At 42.0% G+C, this 24,095-nt stretch overlaps 1 protein-coding gene across 3 annotated transcripts in view; it reads right to left on the reverse strand.

Annotated features, from left to right (window-relative positions):
• zgc:66433 (uncharacterized protein LOC321250 homolog) overlaps positions 1 to 24,095 on the reverse strand; it is a 125,542-nt gene that overhangs the window by 16,640 nt on the left and 84,807 nt on the right. For all 3 annotated transcript variants that reach the window (XM_067997303.1, XM_067997302.1, XM_067997304.1), the window contains exons 3-7: positions 21,671 to 21,833; positions 15,384 to 15,516; positions 7,775 to 7,933; positions 6,020 to 6,088; positions 362 to 562 (exon numbers count right to left, since the gene is read on the reverse strand). In XM_067997303.1, the coding sequence (XP_067853404.1) occupies positions 362 to 562; positions 6,020 to 6,088; positions 7,775 to 7,933; positions 15,384 to 15,516; positions 21,671 to 21,833 (725 nt within the window). The remainder of the gene's footprint in view (positions 1 to 361; positions 563 to 6,019; positions 6,089 to 7,774; positions 7,934 to 15,383; positions 15,517 to 21,670; positions 21,834 to 24,095) is intronic.

A 24,095-nucleotide genomic window follows, 5' to 3' on the forward strand; every position in this document is an offset into this window, starting at 1 on the left:
AAAAATTGGGTCTGATTAACTTATTTCAGTTTTAACTTGGGTTATTTTCTCTAATTTAGGTATAATGAAATGTCAAACTCTACTTAGTTAAAAAAAATTGTTGATTGGATTAATTATAAAACAATTGCATTTCAATGCAGTTGTTTTATTATTAAATTAACATGAAAATTGTGTTAAATATACAGAACAAAATCTACTGTGTATTTTTCTTTCCAAATACATTTGATAAGGCTGGTTTTAAGTTATTAAGAGTGGTTGGATTACGTTTTACAAACAAGGTGCTGATATTTTTGATGATGTACGTGCTATGTAGGTTTCTGGTTATTTATTTATTTTTTGTCAGCGGACACTGCATTCTTACAATAGTTGGCTTCATCTGTTTGGCAAAGAACTTGTGTCTGCGAGGATTAACCGCGATCTTATGCTTTGCTGCAGAGTTATCCAGGCAGGCGAGAGGGTTAGCTGGAGAGTTGAAATCAACAGGAAGTGAGTCAGAGCTGGTTGTCATGAGAACCAGTGGTGAGAGGGGACTCAGAGGTCTGGAAGAAAGCCTTGAGGATATCTGTAAGAGAAAAAAAATGTAGACGACAGTTTTGATTACCATTACAATAAATCATTTTATGTAGAACTTTTGTGTACTATGCCAAATGCTTCAGAAAGAGATTTTTTTCCCACTTTGCTGCCGTAGCCACAGGTCACGTATCACCCAAGTCCCGTAAACTGCCTCAATGATGTGTTACCACCCCTACAATGCCCATGAAATGCTTCTATCTATCCTTACAGCAGGAGTGAATTTGCTCAGTTATTGCAAATTGAGTGAACGGCTATTTAATATGATCTCTCAGCACTGGGGAATGAAATGAAAGAAAGAAAGAACTTGCATTTATATAGCACCTTTCCGGACCTCAGGACCAAGGTGCTTTACAGCCAACGAAGTACTTCTGAAGTGTAGTCACTGTTGTAATGTAGGTAACATGGCAGCCAATTTGCACACAGCAAGGTCCCACAAACAGCAATGTGATAAGTTACCAGATAATCTGTTTTTTTTTAGTGATGATGGTTGAGGGATAAATATTGGCCGGGACACCAAGAAGAATTCCCTTGCTCTTCTTCAAATAGTTTCATGAGATCTTTTATGTCCACCTGAGAGGGCAGACGGGGCCTCGGTTTAACATCTCATCCAATAAGACAGCGCCTCTGACAGTGCAGCACTCCCTCAGCACTGCACAGGAGTGTCAGCCTAGATTTCGTGCACAAGTCTCTGCAGTGGGACATGAATCCATGACCTTTTGAGTCAGGAGTCAGTGCTACCAACTGAGCCAAGGCTGACACTGATATTGAGGCTCTCCACAATCATTTCACGTAGGCCTCTCAAAACTTGTCGAGACAAAGGGATTAGCTGTTCCTTTTCAAAAAGGACGCAAATTAGTGTAGGTGCTAAGCACATGAAGTCAATAGTGGTACATAAGTAATTAATTAGAGAACGTTTAAGATTGTTTAGAGGAAACACATTTAATGTAAAGCTAGCCAGAAAGTGAGTAGAAATTCATCTGGGCTCATTTACGTTCCCCGCACCCAGCTGTGCCAGAGCAGAGAAATGAGGCCTGAAACAGAGAGTAGTGGCAAACAGTTGTTTTTCAGACTGGAGGGAGGTGTACCGTGGTGTTCCCCAGGGGTCGGTACTTTTCTTGATATATATTAATGACTTGGAATTGGGTGTACAGGGCACAATTTCCAAATCTGTAGATGACACAAAACTTGGAAGAGTAGTGAACAGTGAGGGGGATAGTGATAGACTTCAAGAGGATATAGACAGGCTAGTGGACACATGGCAGAAGAGCTGAATGGCCACCTTCTGTGCTGTAACCATTCTGTGATTCTAAATTGGGCCTCGGGCCTCATCTAAATATTCGCACCTCCACAGGCAGCTCTTCCCTTCAGGAGAATTACATTTTGGGTCGCGTGCCTTGCCGGTAACGGCCTGCGGTAAGTTCCGGGAGGTGGGGAGAGGACGGCAACAGGAGAGGGGCTGATCTCGGCTGTCAGGAGTGCTGTGGAGCCGGGAGGGGCACTTTTTGGTGGAGGCCGGTTGTTAGGCCGCATCCACGCCAGCAAAACCTGAACAAAGTAGGCCCGGAGCTCAATTTCCCTGAGGGGCCCTTCATTAACGTAGGCAAAGGGCCTGGAGCCTGTTTGAGGCTGCACCCCCACCCCTCCCCCCAACCCCGGACGCCTGAAAATTGTCCGAAGCCAATAATGACCTTGAACGTTTCTCAGGCCATTCTTGGCTCCATTTTCCGCATGGGAAACGGGTGCATCGACGACCAATTTCTGCCCCAGATTTCAAAAATTAAATTACTAAGGATGACACTATCCCTGAAGGACCAGCCCAACTGCAGATTGCAAGGTCGAGTTCTGAAATTTTGCATTAAACGTTTTATTAAGATGAAAATAGAACATTCCTCTCCAGAGGCAATTGCTGGGATGTTATATATTAAGTTCAGCTGAGATCCACATAATTGATAGTTTCTGCCAAGAAACCCTCGGATCGAATCGAAATGACAACATGGCCCACGAAGTTGTACTAAAAAAAACCAGAAACTATTATGAGGCACGACCAAATATAACGGCTCACTCTCTCTGGAGCTTTTGTCGAAAAACTTCTGGGGTCCTGAGCCTGGGATGAAAATGAACTTTCCACAAATGAAATCTCACTTTTGGATGCGGGAAATATTATTGTACAGGAAAAGACGTGCATTGATATGGTGTTCAATCAAGTCTCTCAGGATGTCCCCAAAATGCTTGACAGGCGATGAGTTTGAAACGCAGTCATTGGCATCAGGTAGGTCAACGGGCAGCCATTTTGTGCACTGCAATAACTTGGATGGCCAGTTAACCTATGGTGGTGTTGGCTGAGGGAAAAATGTTGAAGTGGTCACCGGGGACAACTTCCTGCTCTTCTTTGGATAGTCCCATTCGATCTTTCATGTCTATTTGTACAGGCAGACAGAGCCTCGACTTGATGCCTCATCCAGGAGACTCACTCAAGATTGCACTGAAGGGTCAGCTAGATTATGTGCCCCAGTCCTGGCACGGGACTTGAACCCTGCCCTCTGAAATGGCTTAGCAAGCCACTCACTCAGTCAGGTCAACTGGGGATGGGCAATGAATGCTGGCCTTGCCAGCGACGCCCACATCCCAAGAATGAATTTTAAAAAAGCCCGCACACCTGAGGACTGTTGAGATCACATCAGTTGTTAATGCAGTGCTTAACAAAAAAAAAGCAAAAAAACTACAATAGAACATAGCAATGTGCCAAAATATCTAATCTGGGTAGAGCAAAGAAGACCCACAGTGCTGAATTAAATCTTGTGGATCATAGATCTGACACCTGCTCCTGTGCTGTTAATCAATCCTGTGAGTGCTAGATTGTGATTAACAAGTCCTTGTTTTTTTAATTAGACTTAGTACGGTCTCAATTATTGTTATTGAACATTGTGTAATATGCGCTGTGGCGATATGTATGCGAGTGCTTCAAACGAAGAGTAAATGACCCATAATCAGTTGGGGGTTTTTTTTGTTGTTGGATAAAATGAAAGCAGTCGTCCTTCTGATGTGCTGTAATCCTACAATTTATGAAGTAATCCAACATCCATTCCGTAAAGCTCCTGTCCATATTTCTGCATGTGATTCCTTCACATCTTCATCCTTGGGAGTCAGAATCATACAAACCGTCGTGACCTTGAAGGAAGTCTCTGCCCAACTTACGGCGACTCAGGACAGTGTGGAGCTTGAGAAAGATGCATTGAAGTCCGTACAGTCAGGTGGTGAGAGGCAGTCACTCTTACCCAGGTATCCCGCAAAGGACCAAAACTAAGAGGGATGCACTGCCCCAGAAGAGACTCCCTTTATCCCCACTACAGTTCCAGAACCATGCAGGAAATTGATCATAGTCCCTGTGTCAGAAGCTAGATGGATTTATGGACGCTGGGTTCAAGCAACATGTGCAAGGACATAAATCCCTTTCCAGATGTTTTGCAAACCCATGGTAGCGAGTTGCTGCATTATGTTTTCTCCCTGATTGATATCGATGCACACATCTGTGAAAGAGTCCTCTTTCTTACTGTGTGGGGGATGTTGTCCTATAACTTCTGAGAACTGAAGTCGATTTTGACTGGATTGTTTGAATGTTACCCAATGGCACTTTAGTTAGTGTGCCACTCCATATCAGGGTGACTCTGCATCGGGTGTCTGTACTGAAAATAATGATGTTCTTGCAAAATCTGTAGGCAAACAAAATGCACGCTCATATTGCAATCCAACCTTCTCTTCATACACCTCACAATTAATACTTTCAACTCTGGCGTTGCATTAATTTGTACTTTAGCACTTAAAATAATCTAACTGCAAGGTGTTTTAAAATCAAAATAGTATTTTAAAGTTGTGAACGCAGCACCATTCATCTTCAATATGTCGACACTCCAACAGTTTCCACTTACCATATAGGTTTTCCAGGTTGTTTGGAATTAAAATTGTTCATTGGCCACTTCTTTCTGCTTTTTGCTTGTCCACGATGGCATTTTCCTTCAAATTTCATATAAAAAGTCACACGCTCTAGGGGAAGGTAAGTTCAGCCAATGTTTCCTGCTCCTGATTGCTATTCCGGTGACCCCCTGGCGGAAGGACATAAGTGCAGATGGCGAGTAGGGATAGGGTCAGGCTCAGCGGCGATTTCCCCCCTCATGGCCGAATAGTTTGTCAGCGGTTACTCGCCAGGTTCACAAATGCCAAACAGCTATTGGGGAAAAGGTAATGTAGGGGGGCTGTATCTAACTGCAGAACTAAAGAGAAGACAGAGGGGTGACCTGATGGAATCTCTAAGATTCTGAAAAGGTTTGAGAGGGTAGACGTAGAGAAGATGTTTCCACTTGTGGGGGAGACCAGAACTAGGGGTCATAAATATAAGATAGTCACTAATAAATCTAATAGGGAATTCAGAAAAACCTTCTTTAGCCAGAGAGTGGTTAGAATGTGGAACTCACTACCACAAGGAATAGCTGAGGCGAATAGCGTTGATGCATTTAAGGGGAAGCTAGATAAATACATAAGGGAGAAAGGAATAGAAGGGCATGCTGATAGGGTTAGATGAAGCAGGGAGAGAGGAGACTCGTGTGGAGCATAAACACCGGCATGGACCTATTGGGCCGATTGGCCCGTTTCTGTGCTGTACATTCTATGTAGTTCAGGAGAAAATTGTGGAGAGTGAAAAAGAATTGACAGCAGTTTTCAAAAAAATAAGTTGCATGTGAAGTCCGGCATTTCAACTTCCCCTTAAATTCATCTATGCTCGTCGCCTCAACTACTCCTTGTGGCAGCGAGTTCCACATTCTCACCACTCTCTGAGTAAAGAAGTTTTTGTGACATGTGTTGCTTGAAGAATCATCGGTTCCGCATAATCGCCTTTTTTATCCTGTGGGTCCTGCATTCATTTGCATACAAATGTAGCATGTGGCTTGGAATGCACCATTTTGCAAATAGGTATAAATTACTTGTCATAACCATCAATTTTCACCGGTACATCTTCCAATAATGTTCTTTCTAGGTAAGTGCAATGATTTAACGGTAAATACATTGTTTATGTTAGCACTCGGTAACATAGACTAGAATCATTAGTGTTTGAAAATCCTGTTTGAAATGGAAAAGTTGTACAATGCAAAAATATCCATCTTTTAAGGGATGAGTAGGTGAAAATTTGAAACAGAGGAGGATACGGGGTAATGGGGAAAGTACAGGGCAGAGGAGTTAATTGTGGATTGCTAAAGCAAAGAGCCGACACAGACACAATGGGCCGAATGGCCTCCTTCTGTACTATTGTTTTATTTGCTTGTTAAGTCACTAACAGCAATTTCTAGGCTATAGTGCTTCCTATGGTCATAATTGTGTGATGTTAACAACAGTGTAGAATCACATATATTCTGCCATTAAATATCATCTCAAAAAGAGAAAAGCTAAACTTTACCTGTTCTTCATCTTCACTTTCTGTCCCACCTAAACTCAAAGAGCTGTGTCGCTCAACGGGATCAGCAGACTGTAGGATGGAATTAGGAAGAGGGTTAGTGAAGGGCAAAGACTGTCAGGCAAATGTCTGTAGGGTTGGGAGACAATAGGCTTCAAATGGTGGAGAAAGTTAAAAGCACACTCGGAAAGAACAACACACGGTTATCGGATGAAACACATTGGGGTAGTTTTTTTTGTCTGTGTCGGTTAGGCCGTAATCTGGTGGTGGGGCAGATCGCACACCCATTATAGAACCTGCCCGATTCTCATTCCATTTCATTCCCGCCAGATTACCTGTCCAGGTGCTGAAGATAAACATCATCTCTTTTGCTAACCGCTTTTACTACATCACAAGATTGATAGGGAGGAGTCGGACATTTTGGTCCATCATTGGTCCAGAAAGACCCTACAGTTCTCCTACTGTAGCATCAAACCGCTCCTTGCTAATGTTACGTTGATTGCACTCTTTCCTTGTAAGTCAGGAGATTCAACTACTAGGACTTGAGCAGATAATTTAGGCTGACACTTAAGTGGAGTTCTGTAGGAGGTGCTGTGTTTCTGATTAGATGTTAAACTGAGGCTACATTTGCCTGTTCAGATGGCTATAAAAGATCCGATGGCATTATTTGAAGAAGAGCAGGACATTCTCCCATTACATTGATCTCTCAACCAGCACCATCCATCTCACTTGCTCTTTGTAAGATGTTGCTGTGTGCATTTGGCTGATGCATTTGCCGCAGCAGTGACTGCAATTCCTGGGCTGTGAAGTGCTTTCGGACATCCTGAGGATGTGATAAGGCTCTACAGAAATGCACATTTGTTCCTTCTTTCTTAGTTCTAACAGAACGGTGGTAAAATACCTGTGTGATATTGGCCTTGACCAGAATATTTTTAATGATAGGTTTTACCAACAGTACCAGAATCCTCTGTGCTTTGAGTGGGAGGGAGGGACGGACGGAACATGCTACTCAATATATTACAAGCTAATGTTCTGAAATGAAAGAATATTTTAAATGCTTTTAACCACTGCATGGAAAAAATAAAGGAGTTAGCAATGACTTTGATCATCTTTGTGATAATTATTAGTGGGTTAGCTTTTTATTATCACAACAGAGTAAAAATAATAGGGGGAAAGGTTTCCCTGTGTGCTACATTCATCAAAATCATACACGCAATTATAGAGAATAGGTTTACCATTTCGCTCTGTGCAGCAGGTAGAGGGACCTTTCCCCCCCGAGTGTCCCAAAAGCCAGTAATCTCAAGGGTAGTGGTTTGAAGAGATGCACTGCTGTACTTGGGCAGTGGCACTTTGCTGGCTTATACTGTAAGAGCAGCGGCAATCAGTGGGAACATCCCTGTCCTACACCCTTACTAAATGGGATACTTTACAGTCAACACATATGTTTTGCCCTCAGAATTTTCCACTAACTTTAATTCTGATTTAATACAAAAGCTTGGGATCGGCCGACTTTCCAAAATTTACATGACTGGGTGGGGGATGGAAGCAGGGGGAGGGGGTGGGAGAGCGTCACCCGCCAGCTGAACATATTGGGAAATTGATTTGCTGATATATGCACCATCAGGAGGGATTCCAGCCATGCATTTGGTAACTTGGCCTTTATACTGTTTCCAGCTGAATTTGACATTGCTTCATGTCTGAGTAGCTTCAGTATAAAGTGTCAGAATTTTCATTTGATTTTAGATAAAACCTTTGTACCTTAGGAGTGGAGCATCTTAGGACGGCGTGAAGGGACAACACTTCCGGAGGACTTCTAGGTAGCCCATCGTCCTCTGAGATAGTTCCTGCATCTTCACTCTTTTTGGTAGAAATCAGCACACTTGGAGAAACCAATCTGATGTTCTGTTGAAGTTGTAACTGAGGGAAATTAATGATTTGGTCAGCAAGCTGAATGTAATGAAAGTCTATCTGTATAAAAGTTTTCAGTCCATCACTTTAGACCTCATGCTTTAGGTAGTCATCCATTTTGTGCTGCTTTCTTTAGACAGAAATGAACAAGACTTCAGGATGTCTTGAATCAGCAACAATTAGACCATAAGGCCTTAAAGGGACACTGGATTAAACACAGTGGCACGTCAGCATCAGAATAATATGTTGGGTGCATTACATGTGATCAAAAAGCATCACAGACGACCTATGGATGGGCGATGTACTAATTTTATCAGTGATTATCGGAAATATATACATAAAATTACACAGAATTTACAGAACAGAAACATGCCATTCAGCCCAACTGGTCTATGCCAGTGTTTATGCTCCACACAAGCCTCCTCCTACCCTACTTCATCTCACCCTATCTGCATATCCTTCTATTCCTTTCTCCGTCATGCAGTCATCTAGCTTCCCCTTAAAGGCATCTGTGCTATTCACCTCAACTGCTCCATGTGGTAGCGAGTTCCACATTCTAACCACTCTCTGGATAAAGCAGTTACCCCTGAATTCTTTATTGGATTTATTAGTGACTATTGTATATTTATGGCCCCTGGTTTTGGACTCCCCCACAAGTGGAAACATCTCTGTATCTACCCTATCAAACCCCTTTATATTTTTGAAGACCTCCATCAGGTCACCCCTCTGCCTTCTCTTTTCTAGAGAAAAGAGTCCCAGCCGGTTCCGCCTTTCCTGATAGTTATAACCTCTCAGTTCTGGTATCATGTTTGTAAAGTGGTATTGTGAACACTAAACAAAATAGATACTTGTGCAGAGTAAAAATGTTCTCTCTCAATACCACATGAGTAGGGCATTTTTATCAGATAAATTTAATATTTCAGTTCTTGCACCTACAGAGTGCTTTTGAAAAACAGGTGTTAAAATGCGTGGAGTATCATATTGTGTAAGGATGAACAAAATTTCATATGAAAAGTATTTCAAGATAACATTGGACCTCGACAGTCCTGGGCTGAGCAAGGAACAGTAATCCTTGTACGTCTGGCAGGCCGTGATGTGAACGCTCCTTCCAGGGCCTGTAACCATCCTTATACCAGCTTTTAGGGGAGTTGGTCCTGTACGGTGGGAATGTTTTATGGGCTCCCACAACCAATATGATGGGAGGGACCACCAACCAACCCACCCACACCCACTGGACACAAGTGTCCCGCTGGATGTTGCCCCAGAATTCGGAGTTCCAGTATCCACTCGCCGGGATTGTCTGAAGAGGGGTTTGAACTCTGCACTTTCTGCGATCAGAGGTGGGAATGCCACTATTGATCCAAAGGCTGGCTCCTACCAATCTGGTTAATAGTATGTACACCATATAGTCACCACACTCCCCCCCATCTCTATATAGTCAATGCAATGTTGTAGGCCAATGCCCACCACCAGCGAGACTCCACACTGTGAGCGTTGCCATGTAAAATTACCCCCGGGTTGTCCAAACTACAGTCCATGGGCCACGTGCGGTCTGCGAGCCTTGGCAATCAATCCCACACGACCCAGTCAACTCAGTTTCCATTTGCCCCTTAATACTTCTTATCTCGTGGTTTGTCCTGTTAAATTTCATGGACCTGGAGGTTTGGAAAGGGCTGTTCTTGGTGGTGCGGCCTTGTTGCTGGATAAATCCTAAATCAGAATGCCACGATCTGTCAGCAGGAATGTTCACGTAGCCTGCACAGATATACTTGGGACTGATGCACGAGTTACCAGTCCAGAATGTGGACAGGATTAAGGCAGGAACCTCATCCTTCGACTGTAATTTTCAACGCACCAGGAACCTCCCTCTCAGTAGATCTGTACATATAGACTGAACAACACAAATGACCAACTCACTCAATTTGTGGCTAGTGAGTAAGCATTAGGAGGTTATTTTAATCTCTTCCTGTGGAACTTTTGCAGTGATGCAGCAGAATTCCTTCAGAACCCACAATGATGCAAATGGCTGGATGTGGCCCATGAAAAATATAGGGGAAGATTTCCTCTTTATGCTGGGCATTAGGATAAACTCATTTGAAAAGAATATATTTACAACATTAGTGCAACTTACACACAGAGGAAATATTCCCCAACAGCGCTCATTCACTCGATGTATGCAAGAACTGGGAAGTTAAAAATAAGGCACTGAAGTCAGATTGGGCATCTTTCCTATCAGGGCGGGTGGAAGGATTTGTGCGTCACATTTACTCAGGGGATACTTTACAGCAAAGTGGCTGCAGCAGGAGGGCCAGCTAAAAGTAAGGAAAATTCTGGTGCAACGTCTGATCAGCTCCATCAATATTGCTCCTACCTCTCTGTAAGATGGGAAGAAAAGAAATTTATCTTGTGATACAAAACGAGTTCAGCGTATGTTGGGAGGAAGAAAGATGACACCCAAGACCTACCCCATTTTCTATTACTGTTGTATATACTCTTAAACATTACCAACCTTCGGCTTGATCTAAGATGTCTTTCTGCTCAGAAACTAGGAACATAGGAACAGGAGTAGACCATTCAGCCCCCTGAGCCTGTTCTGCCATTCAATTAGATCATGGCTGATCTGTATCTTAACTCCATTTACCCGCCTTGGTTCCGTAACCCTTAATACCCTTGCCTAACAAAAATCTATCAATCTCAGTTTTGACATTTTCAATTGACCCCCCAGCCTCAACAGCTTTCTGGGGGACGAGAATTCCAGATTTCCACTACCCTTTGTGTGAAGAAATGCTTCCTGACATCGCCCCTAAATGGCCTAGCACTGATTTTAAGGACGTGCCTCCTTGTTCTGGACTCCCCCATCAGAGGAAATAGTTTCTCTCTTTCTACCCAATCTAATTCTTTAAACACGTCAAAGTTCCACGTTTCCCCAAAGCGTTTTAAGTGTCTGGAATCTGAACTACTATCCTTATCTATCCTTAAATATAAGTCTGTTTAAAACACAGGGGACAGTAATTACAGCCTATAGAAGTTTCATGGGCATAAATGTTAAGCAAGAGCTGATCTTGTGGGTAGGTAGGAATGTTGGTTATAAAGAGTTCATTTTACTTAACAATAACCCTATTGCTACTATTGTATTGTGATTGGTAAAGTTTAACACAATAAATACATAAACAAGCAGGGCTCAGGACTGGAAGTGGTTTCAGCTCAAATCCTGAGGTATTTAAATTATTTTTCAAATGCTCAATAGTTGCAGTAACTGTAGGTGAAGAGCAAAAGAAAAATTAACAGAAGCAGAAGAGGAATCATAGAATCACAGAACGATACAGCACCGAAGGAGGCCATTCGAGCCATCGTGCCTGTGCCAGCTCTTTGGAAGAGATGTCCAATTAGACCCATTCCCCTGCTCTTTCCCCATAGCCCTGCAAATTTTTCCCCTTCTAGTATATATCTAATGCCCTTTTGAAAGTTATTATTGAATCTGCTTCCACCGCCCTTTCAGGCGGCGCATTCCGAATCATAATGAGAGAAACAAAGTGAAGGAAGTGAGAGGGAGAACCAAAGGAAGGAAATAGAGTAAACAGTGAAGTGAAGGAAGAGCGCGAGAGAGAGAGAGCGCGAGAGAGAGAGAGAGAGAGCGCGAGAGAGAGAGAATTGAAGGGAAGGAGGATCGAGTGAGAATGGAAGCAAAAAAGACAGTGAAAAATGAAAGTGATTGAGAGGTGGGAAAGAGAGAAGCAGAAGTGGATGAATAAAGAGAGAAACAAAAATAGACGCGAGGGAGAGAAACAGAAGTCAAGCAACAATGAAAGAGTGGGAAAGGAAAACAGAACTGAAGAAGATGAGTAAGGGTAACTGGAAGGTGTAGTGGGTTAGACACTAAGCTTTTACCTCTGGGACATGGGCTCAAATCCAGCCCAGACTGATTTAATGAAAGTTTCCTCTGTCTCCTGAGAGTATGGGTCCTATGTGAAATGACTGGGAAGTCTCAATCCAGTTCTTAGTGGGCACTGGTCCTACAGCATAAAACGGTCCCAAATGTGGCTCTAATTGTCAATCTCATGCAGAGAGGTCACATGATGGCTGGTGTGAATAAAACATCACTCTTGGAGGTGGGGGGAGCACATTGTTAGAAGGAATTTTCCACTGCCCCTGACTATGCTATAACTGACACTGGAGTGTTTCATGCGGACACTGGATGTAAAGGCTAACATTCCCCCCTCTCTCTCTTTTTTCTATTTTTTATTATTTTTAGCTATATTCTTCTTTAAAAATGAGTAGGTTCACACCTCCATTAAAATAACAAGAGAACAACTTCAGATGGACATTTTAATCCTTCGTCCATTGTTGCCCACAGCATAACTTCAAAGCCTTTTGTATCCTGTGAACAAACAATTTTCCGTACTATGTAATTCTTTCTCCTGACTTGCCATATGTGAGGTTGGGACCAACTTTGAAAAAAATTGGTCCTTGGCTGAATAAAAAAAAACAGGTCCAAAAGACTTATATTTCAGCTGTGCAAAAAGTCCAAAGTGTAAAGATTCACCTGGCTGAATCATAGATACGACTAGAGAATCCGCAGAATTTTTGTGACACGTTGGGTGAGACCACGTTTGGCGTGATTGTGGTGGAACTGATACGTTTGATATTTATGCATTTGGTGGACACCTGCATTAGGGCATTATCCTCATACATCATCATATAAAATGAGACAAAAACTTCTTCTGAGCGCCAAGCACCAGTTTAGAGTCCATACACATATCTATGATGTATTAAAAGTCTTACGTATAACACGTACTTCCTGTCACTTAGCTGTCATACTTCAGACGTCACACTTTTGCGTATCCTCTGACTCACACCATGGGAGGCCTTCTAGTATTAAATGAAGGAACTTAATCTGCCTGTTAACTCTCCTGCACTTAATAAAGTTTTAAGCACTCATAGCTTATTGATTCAGTAAAGTATACTCATTACTGTCAGATGGTATTTGATCATTTACTGTTCATGTGGTTAAAACCTTATTTTTAATTTTCATTTTTCAAACCAATTCGAGGCATGTTATGATCATCCAATTGAATATTGCAAAATTATTTGACGCCCGTAACATGCATTGCTCTTTATTTACCACATTTGGTTGTTCTTGTTCTGTTTGGATCCAAGTTTTTATTGCTATCAGCTATTGCTGCACACGGAACCAGTGGGCTCTGCACCAGGAGGGGTCTTGTCACAAGTCGATAAGGCATTGAGGTGTTGTGTTTACGACCTCTGGTTATTCTGGATAGAATTCCTGCATCAGGACGGATTTGTTAAAGGCAAATCGTATTTAACTAACCTGATAGAGTTTTTAGAGGAGCTAACAGAGAGGGTAGATCAGGGCAATGCAGTTGATGTGGCGTATATGGACTTTCAAAAGGCCGCATGGTAGGCATACCATCAAGATTGCGGCCCATGGAATAAAGGAGGCAGTAGCAACATGGATACAGAATTGGCTAAGTGACAGGAAATAGAGAGTAGTGGTGAACGGTTGTTTTTCGGACTGGAGGGAGGTGTACAGTGGTGTTCCCCAGGGGTCGGTGGTGGGACCACTGCTTTTCTTGATATATATTAATGACCTGGACTTGGGTGTACAGGGCACAATTTCAAAATTTGCAGATGACACAAAATTTGGAAGAGTAGTAAATAGCGAGGAGGATAGTGATAGACTTCAAAAGAATATAGACAGGCTTGTGGTATGAGCGGACATGTAGCAGATGAAATTTAACGCAGAAAAATATGAAGTGATACATTTCGGTAGGAAGAACGAGGAGAGGCAACATAAACTAGAGGGCACAACTCTAAAAGGGGTACAGGAACAGAGAGATCTGGGGATATACGTGCACAAATCGTTGAAGGTGGCAGGGCAGGTTGAAAAAGCTGTTAAAAAAACATACGGGATCCTGGGCTTTATAAATAGAGGCATAGAGTACACAAGTATGGAAGTCATTCTGAACCTTTATAAAACACTGGTTTGGCCACAACTGGAGTATTGTGTCCAGTTCTGGGCACCGCACTTTAGGGAAGATGTGAAGGCCTTAGAGAGGGTGCAGAAGAGATTTACTAGAATGATTCCAGGGATGAGGGGCTTTAGTTACATGGATAAATTGGAGAAGCTGGGGTTGTTCTCCTTGGAACAGAGAAGGTTGAGAGGAGATTTGATAGAGGTATTCAAAATCATAAAAGGTCTAGACAGAGTGGATAGAGAGAAACTGTTCCCATTGGCGGAAGGGTCAAGAACCAGAGGACATAGATTTAAGGTGATTGGCAAAACAACCAAAGGTGACATGAGGAAAGACTTTTTTTTTTACACAGCAAGTGGTTAGGATCTGGAATGCACTGCCCGAGGGGGTGGTGGAGGCAGATTCAATCATGGCCTTCAAAAGGGAATTGGATGAGTACTTGAAAGGAAAAAAATTGCAGGGCCATGGGGATAGGGCAGGGGAGTGGGATTAGCTGGATTGCTCTTGCGTAGAGCCGGTGCGGACTCGATGGGCCGAATGGTCTCCTTCCGTGCTGTAACCTTTCTATAATTCTATGATTCTATTATTTTCTCTACAAATGAATAATCATTACAGAGTTTCTGTACCGCACTCTCACAATTCTAAGATTAGACCAACCTCTCCGCCCCCACACCACAACATCCATAGACCCACCCATTCCCAGCTCTCCGAACCCACGGGAATACTGCGGCTGGTACTTAGTGGGATCGGGTGGGAAACGATGCTTTCACAGTAAACAGACTTGTGCTGCTCTAAGGATCCGGTGTCTCTCAATAGTCCAAGTTTGAAGTTGCAATTTTAGATACATGCAGCATTTATATTTGCTTCTGGCAATTTTGACCAGCAAGAAATTGTGGATTTAAATAGCCAAATGATAAGCAGTGTCATCTCCAGTTCAAAGTAAATAACAGGAGAAAAGAATGATTGAATAATAGCTTCACCAAAAGGTTATAGACAAGTTCCCGAAAGATAGATGTTTTGATGTTTAAAATTGTATATGATTTTTTTTTAATATGAACAACAATTGTCTTAATTATTTTTAATGCTTATTTGTAACATCAGTTGGTAGCAGTCTTGTCTCGGAGTTGGAGGGTTATGGGTTCGAACCCCACTCCGCTCCAACCCTTCAGCACACAATCTATGGCTGACCCTCCAATGCAGTATTGAAGGAGTTCTGCGCTGTTAGAAACGTGTTTCTTCTTTCCATTATTGGCCTTGGGTCTTGTTTGCCTCTCCCAGGAGATTACATGGCTGCTGGGGGGCGGTGGGGGCGGTGGGGGTGTTGGGGAGTAGGAGTTGACTAGTCACAATGCTCCAGGCATCTTGAGCGTGGGGCAGGACTGATGGACCGGCTGGTCTGGTCTCTACCTGCCCGTCGTTTTTTTAACGCTCGTACGCAAGTGCAAGCCGTTGTTGCTGTCACTCACCTGCAAAGCTTTCACCCTGCCAGGCATATTTTCCTGGGACGTCACTCTGACCGGTGCAGTCTCTGAGATGGACAGTTCCGGAATAAAGATGCTGTCATGTGACACAGCTCTGTTTCCAATGCTACTTTGGGAGCTGAAATAATAAGTATTAATCAATATAACACTTCAGATTATTATAAAACACCTCTGAGGAAGGAAAAACACTTCAGGGAATTGTTTTTCTTAATTGTTCATTTTCAATGTTATCAGTGAATTATTGGCACCACAGCAGGAAGAATGGTTTTATTTCTATACAGCAGTAAATTTTGGCCTATGTCTCCTTTTCATTTTGTATCCCAATGCTAGAGATGACTGTTAACTATATTAGCAGATGATTACCTAGCCTGCTTGCAGGACATTCTTCTCTCCACTATTTTAAATGGGAATCTGCCCTATTTATTTTAAATGATATGATACCCGCATTGAAACAATGGACAAAGCAATGTCGTGCAAACAGGTTGAGTCCTTTCCCCCTAAGATCACTAACAGTAGCTTCTTGCCTAAACTTAAATTCATTACTTTTTTGTTAAGCAAGGATATTAAGGGCTACGGAACCAAGGCATAAATGGGGTTAAGATACAGATCAGCCATGACCTAACTGAAAGGTGGAACAGGCTCGAGGGGCTGAATGGCCTACTCCTGTTCTTATGTTCCTATTCCTATGTTACATCCCCTAGGCTCCCTCTGAATCAGCTGTATTTGAAGCTGGGATGACCCTTCTGTTTGAAAACTTATCCTGCCCCAGGGATTTTTTTAAATGGCTGCCTCTGCAGGGTGGTGAAACAAAGAAAGCAAGGTCTGATCGTAGCAAGCAAGAAAGCAACGTCTGGGTTCACATTCGTCAAAAAATACAACAAACTTTAGAAATAGCACTGAGTACACTCATCAGTAAAACAGCCCATCGAGGTGATTTTTATTTCCATTCAGGAACCAATCATAAATCACTAGTGTATGTGGCCTTCTGAGCTTTCCAGCAGGTTTAAGCAAGCCAATAAGAGTTGGATAACATGGCCCTAAGACTATTCTCCATGTCATAAATTGCTTGCTTATATTAGTATGTACACTGATGCACTGCTTAAATATGGGACTTATAGGATGCTGCCTGCATCCTAACTCGCACCAAGTCCCGTTCACCCCCTGTGCTCGCTGACCTACATTGGCTCCAAGTCCGGGAATGCCGTTATTTTAAAATTCTCTTCCTTGTTTTCAAATCCCTCTCTGACCTCGCCCCTCCCTATCTCTGTAACCTCCTCCAGCCCTACAATCCTCCGAGATCTCTGCGCTCCTCCAATTCTGGCCACTTGCACATCCCCGATTTTCTTCGCTCCACCATCGGTGGCCGTGCCTTCAGCTGCTCGAGCCCTAAGCTCTAGAATTACCTCCCAAAACCTCCCTGCCTTTTTACTTCTCTCTTCTCCTTTAAGATACTCCTTAAAACCTACCTCTTTGACCAAGCTTTTGGTCACTTGTCCTAATATCTCCTTATGTGGCTCAGTGTCAAATTTTGTTTGATAATCACTCCTGTGAAGCGCCTTGGGATGTTTTATTACGTTAAAGGCGCTACAAAAAGTGCAATTTGTTGTTGAAGGAGTCTCTATCTACTGACGTTAACAAAAGAATGAATGAATCATTGACAGAATTTGATATACTGTAAGTATACATACTGATTCTAAAAACAGCAAGTACTATTACAAAATGAAGGGTTTAACATTTAAAAACGTGTGTTAAGAAAAAGATCGAGATGCAATCGTTTATCAAACACTGAATGGGTTGTCAGTTTTGGGCAGAACTTCCAAAGGCAAATAAAATGTTCAAGACGGTGGGTAACCCATTAGAATCTAAGATGATGGAAATAACATTGACACCCTGTAAAGTGTTACGGAAACTGCACTTGTAGTATCGTACAGAAGCACTGATGGGACCATACGTTTAGCTAAAAGGGACACTTCTTCATGGAAGCCTTTTTCTGGTTCTTTTGTAAATGTGAAGATCAAGTTTGCCCAGCACTTTTTTCATGGAGACAGTGTCCCTTTAAAAGGTTAGAATGTATGATGTCTGGCCTTAGGGTTGATTTTAAGATGAAGCGTTTTGATTTAATGAAACAGTATTTGAGACAAATTTTCTACTTTAGCCAAATTATATTTTTGATTCTTTAATCTCTGCATGAGTCTTACAACTTTTGGGTTTATCAAGACGTGCCATGTGGCAGATAAGTGTGGCCTTCACTGGTTGGTATATGGGCCATGGGAGTGAACAGAGGCTGAGCTCTGTGTTTAAGTATGAAGCTAATGTTCTTGCGGTAGAAAATGAATCCTAAGTGAGCATGGTCAGTCGGTGAACTACCTTGCGGTGCATTTCACCGGGATCGTAAACAGAATGACACCACCCATGATAAAATCGTAGAATGATAAAGCACAGGAGGACTCCATTTGGCCCATCGTGCCTGTGCCGGCTCTTTGAAAGAGCTATCCCATTAGTCCCATTCCTCAGCCCTTTCCCCATAAGCTCTGCAAATTTTCCCCCTTCAATTATTTATCCAATTCCTCTTTGAAAGTTACTATTGAATCTGACAGTGCATTCCAGATCATAACAACTCGCTGCATTAAAAAAAATTCTCCTTATCTCACCTCTGGTTCTTTAGCTAACTATCCTAAATCTGTGTCCTCTGGTTACCGATCCCTCTGCCACTGGCAATCAAAACCATTAATGATTTTGAACACCTCTATTAAATCTCCTCTTACCCTTCTCTGCTTTAAGGAGAACAACCCCAGCTTCTCTAGTCTCTCCACATAACTGAAGTCCCTCATCCCTGGTATCATTATCATGTTGACAGTCACCAACTGCATTATCCCAGTCATCAAACATTAGCAGCAGCAGATTCCTCAGCCAAGAGACCTTAAACTTACCCTGGATATCTTCCTTTTTCACTTTCGACATGTTTGCCTAGTTTATGCCACCATTCCCCAAATAGCTTGGCAATAATGCATGACTGGCTGATCACAGGTCTTATACACCATTGGAACTAAGAGTGACACCAAAGCAGACTATTTCTCAGTTCTCCCAACCTCTAACTGCCTCTGAGCACTTTTTGTTAGGTAAGGCTATCAAGGGATATGGAGCTAAGGCAGGAAAATGGAGCTGAGATGCAGATCAGCCAAGATCTAATTGAATGGTGGAGCAGGCTCGAAGGGCTGAATGGCCTACTCCTGTTCCTACATAAAATTGTACTGCAGGCAAACTGTCGTAGTTTACACCAAAAGCTCTCGCCAAGATGAGCAGCTCCAGTAACAAAGAAAATTATTTCAATCATTTTGTTTCTGTCATATTAAAAACCAGAGTATGTGGATTGATTTTAAAGTGATTGCTGTTAATATCTGTCTAAATAGCGCCAATTATTCATGATATCAATGTCCTGTTGAAGTTAGCCATACGTTCTGAATTGATGTTGTGATCTTGGAGGCTGAGACTGAACCGCAGTTTATTAGAATAAATAAAGATAGGACAGCCAGGAAAATAATGCTTTTTTTTTTAAAAGCCTGAGTCAGTAAAGTATTTATTCATTGTTCAATGGTGACTTAAGCAACAGTGGGATTGTCTAACTGTGCTACTTTAAGTAATGAATGCTAAGAACACAAACACTTAATGTGTTCATCTAAAATTCCTCTTTCGGCTATTTTGGCTAAATGCTAATCCATTTAAAATAATGTGCAAACCGGCCAGCAACTTGTGGCGAGGAAGAGATACCCCGTGAATTGCGAATCGCCACAAGTTGCTGGACGATTTGCCGTTAGCTTAGCGAAAACGACATCTTGCCCTCAACCGCCCCCTGATTTTCATGAATTTCCTTCATTTGCACATTAATTGCTCATTAAACTCGCCACAGAAAGTTAAGTCTAGTAATTAATAGCCTAAATACGCTTTTAACAATGTGATAATTGTTAATGACTGCCAATCAACCTCTCTTGCCCAGTAGGCGAACAATTAAAAGTGTGGAGTCTCATTCCTTCAGGTTGTGAATTGTTACAGAAGATTTTTAAAAAGTCAAATTTTAAAATTTAACTTTTTTTTGCTTACTTTTCTTTTGTCTCTTTTTTTACCTCTTTATTTCTCTTTCTGTACCTGATTTGACATTGAATTCACCCATTCTAATTCACCCTTCTTCTCAGTCCTTAAACCTCATTATTTAGGGAGATAGACTGTTGGTCCCCGATGCCCCTATCGTCCTCGCTGCACTGTTACCAGCTCGCACTTCCAGCAACTTGTGGGGAAAAATTTTTAAAACCTAAACGTGCACGAACACATCTAACTAACGGAGAGGACTGCAAGATACCCCATCCCAGCAAAATCTGGCCTGTTGCCTTTTTTATTTCTGTTGCTATATCAGCTTCACTCACGCTAAACATAATCAGGGTTAACTTGGTACAACTGTTGCAACAATCCATTAGCTTGTCTGAGACAAATCTTTCAACTCAAATAGAAGTATCTTTTGGGATTTGTTTAAATTTACTTTTGATTGGAAGGTTTTTTTTTAAATTAAATAATTCAGGTTACTTTTTTGAAGGCATTTATCACCCTGCCTTTTTCAAGTCAGGAAATCTGCCTAAAGCCTTCCGAGAGCAGGCCCGATAACTTGCGTAGATGATGAGAAAAAGGAGCCATTATATCGAATATTACTTCACGATTCAATGCAAGAGGTACAACTTTTTATTCTTTTCTAATATTTGAAGAGCTAGCTAAGTGTAATATCTGACATAGCATATGTTATATTTCTGCTATTATTTGCTTGTTTCATTATTGTTTAATAAATTTGCTTGATGGTTAAATCTGAAGTCAAAGTCTAGCGTAGTATTATTTTGGGCCGCATATAGTGACACCACTATTTCCGGCCAGCATGGAGATGATTGGCTAATTCCCCCGTCATTCATGCCTGGAGATCGCACTGCTGTAAGTGACTGGGATTGATTTTACGCACATAATTTGTATCATGTAACTATCCTCCACTCGCTGCATTTTGCTGGCGAAATAACCCTGCTTTTATCGGGAGAAGTTGGTTATGAGTTCTGTTTGCTGTAGTTCATAGAGACACTTTTTAAATAGACTCTGTATGCTAAGTAAGTAGACTGTTTGCTATAGTACATTGTTTAAATAGACTCTGTTTGCTGAATAAATAGACTCTGTTTGCTGTGAGTTCTGCCAAAATCCCGCCCCACCTCCAACTCATTGGCTGACACAGTGGTGACAATGTTCACTTCGATTATTCTGTTGTCTTCTGAAGATGAGGAGGATCACCTGGTAAAACCAATAGCTCAAATAAACTGAAAAGGGTCTGCTGTTTGTTCCCTGGACATGGTATGGATTTACCTAGATACCTGGGCAAGTAAAAACACTCGCTGTGACATGGGGAGCTCGGGCTCGCCTATAAAAGTAGTCTGATTGATGGAAGCCAAAAATAGTTAGGGTACAAAAAAAAGTAAAGAAACCCCCAAAACGTAATGGCCTCTACTAAAATAGCAGGGAGAAGGATTTCAAAGCAACGCATCAGGCACTAATAACGCAGAGCATGACTTAAGGGCTTAAGTGCTAATGATGGGGACGGGAAAAGAATGATTGATTGCACTGTTTTCTAATATTTGATGGCTAAGTGGACTGGATGTAGAATCACATTCGTAAAATACTTTTTCTTTTAGAAGTAAATGAGGTTAGATGTAACTTAAGTGTGTTACAGTACTGTTAATGCTTTTTATAAACTATTGATCAATAGAATTGGGAAATACAACTGCAATGTCTGTTAATGGATCCATCAGTCAGGGATTGGGAGGAGCTGCATTTTATTGCTGTATCAACATTTACCATACCCTGGCCACACCTACAATATAAATGATCCTGGGTTTATTGGTAATGTAGAGTTGTTTGGAGAGCTTTCCGTGGAATAATAAGGAAACTATTTGTAGCAGACAGAGTATTTACATTCTCTGGATTTGATAAGTTTACACGAATATCGCTATACTAAACTTTAAAATCACAAGAAATGCTGGAACTGCATAGCAGTTGTTTGTTGATGCAGATGTTATTGATCTGTTAATTGTAGCACTTCGGCATATTTGTTCTCGATGGGTAAGGTCTTTCCCTTTACTTACCCACCAGAGATTTGCCTGTGGCAAAAACACTAAGATGTGGTTGGACATAAGATTATTGCAATACTTGCGGAAGTTCACATCTCATTGGGCTGCTTCCATGACATCTCTTACCCTGTCTCAGAGTCCGGCAAGGCTACGGAAGGTTCTGGAATGCTGACATCGCTGCTTGATTGACTGGGTTTCAGACCGCTTTCTCCCCTGGGAGCTGTTGGTTCTTTCCTCTTCTTCTTGGCAAAAAAGTTTTTGAAGGTTTTAAATTTTGACTTCTTTTTACCTGTGAAGAACAAATAAAATTCCAAATGTTACAGGAAATTCAGGACAGAGGGCATAGCTAACACGCCAACGCATTATTCGGTGATATATTTTACACTATCAGCTGATCTCCTGCGGAGTTGCTCATGATTACTCTGGGATTTGCAGCCCATTTGTGATATTTAGCTACTAACCTGGCCAGTCTCTTTAAGGTAAGGCTTATGGGAAAGTGGTCTAATTGGTTGCTGAGGGCATATAGAGTTCAATTGTTGTTTGGTGAGGGATGTCTGCAGATTGCTAAATGCTTGTAAATTTTTAGCTCCAAAAACCTGTTGAGCTTTTCAGTCCCTCGAGCCTGTTAGATCATGGCTGATCTGTATCTTAATTCCATCTACCTGCCTTGGTTCCGTAACCCTTAATACCCTTGCCTAACAAAAATCTATCAATCTCAGTTTTGAAATTTTCAATTGACCCCCAGCCTCAACAGCTTTTTGGGGGTGGGGGGGGAAGAGTTTTCCAGATTTCCACTATCCTTTGTTTGAAGATTTGCTTCCTGGCATCACCCCTGAACGGCTTGGCTCTAATTGTAAGGTTTATGCCCCCTTGTTTTGGACTCCCCCCACCAGAGGAAATAGTTTCTCTCTATCTACCTTATCAACTCCTTCGATCGTCTTAAACACCAGAATTAATCTTCTATACTCAGGGGAATACAAGCCTAGTCTATGCAACCTGTCCTCATAATTTAACCCTTTTAGCCCCAGTATCATTCTGGTGAATCTGTGCTGCACCCCCTCCAAGGGCCTATGTATCCTTTCTGAGGTGCGGTGCCCAGAACTGAAAGCATTTGACTTAACTGTGAGCAATGACATAGGAGGTCTATATAAAAATATATAAAATAAAAGTTTAGTGTGTATCCATCACTCGTCAGATATCCGGCTGAACAATCTTAATAAAAGTATTCAAAAAAGAGAGAGAAGAAAGTTAGTCATTTCCTGTTCGTTTTTTCCAACCTTGATTATCCAGCCTGTCCCTAAGGACAGGAACGAAGAATTTACAGGCAGCTGCCAATCTATGGAAATGTTCCTCTAACTGAACTAGGTGTCCCGACGTAGATCACTACCCCTCAGGGAGTGCAAGGCAAGTGTCCCTAAAGGAATAGGCCAGTTTAAGCACAGATCCATCTCAATAGTTAAACATCTGCTTGTTTGATCGCAGACTATCTGTCAGCAATACTACAGTTAATATAGTGATTCTTTGACCCTTTCCTTTGTCATTATTGATTTAGGCCCAAGCTAGATTCCTGGACCATGTATATAAAGAACATACTGCACACATTACAACAACAACTTGCATTTATATAGTGCCTTTAACATAGTAAAACAACCCAAGGCGCTTCACAGGAGCGATTATCAAACAAAATAATTAGACACCAAGCCACATGAGGAGATATTAGGGCAGGTGACCAAAAGGTTGGAGAAAGAGGTAGGTTTTAAGGAGCATCTTAAAGGAAGAGAGCGAGGTGGAGAGGCAGAGAGGTTTATGGAGGGAATTCCAGAGCCTAGGGCCTAGGCAGCTGAAGGCACGGCCGCCAATGGTAGGGCAAAGGAAAAACTTAGAATAGTTCTGCATTTTACCCTCCATTCATATACCAGAACCGGCTAAGATATAAAACCATCCATTGAACTCTTTGCTGACTGTCACCCAGCTGGCATCGTGCCACAGAACCCTAATGCTCCAGCTTACTCTATGTGTAGTAGTAGATCAGCTGTGATCCCCACCAGTCGATTCCTGATCCTGATCCTGATCCTGATCCCATTATCACGCACTGCTGCGCAGAGGACACTAGGGGAGCGAAAAATCAGACGGCAGATCACCCGTAGCCTCCCGGGCACCCCCTGGTGATGAGATCAAAAGTAGCATCGTCAGGTGCTTGGGAGCGAGCTGACATCTGGACAATGGCATATTTAACAGGGGAACCTCAAATGATTGGGGGGGTGGGGGGGGAGCATTAAATAAATTGAATTAAATACTGAAGTATAATAATTTGACCGGCAAGAAAAATCTAATGACACCCATTTTAACCTCAATTGAAAGCAAGCAGTTTAAAAAATTTAATGAGCCATTTAGGTTTTGTGTATCGGTTGAAAATGTTACAAATTGCTAATATGTAGTCCAAGAATTACAAAAGAACAGAAGTTATTACTTAATATGCTTTTTGCTAAGTGCTATACTAGTATAACAGAGTTAATATGAAGCGATTAGTACTGATAGTCCTTAAATCCTT

Source organism: Heptranchias perlo, chromosome 15 (genome assembly GCF_035084215.1).
Source record: "Heptranchias perlo isolate sHepPer1 chromosome 15, sHepPer1.hap1, whole genome shotgun sequence".
Taxonomy (NCBI): domain Eukaryota; kingdom Metazoa; phylum Chordata; class Chondrichthyes; order Hexanchiformes; family Hexanchidae; genus Heptranchias; species Heptranchias perlo.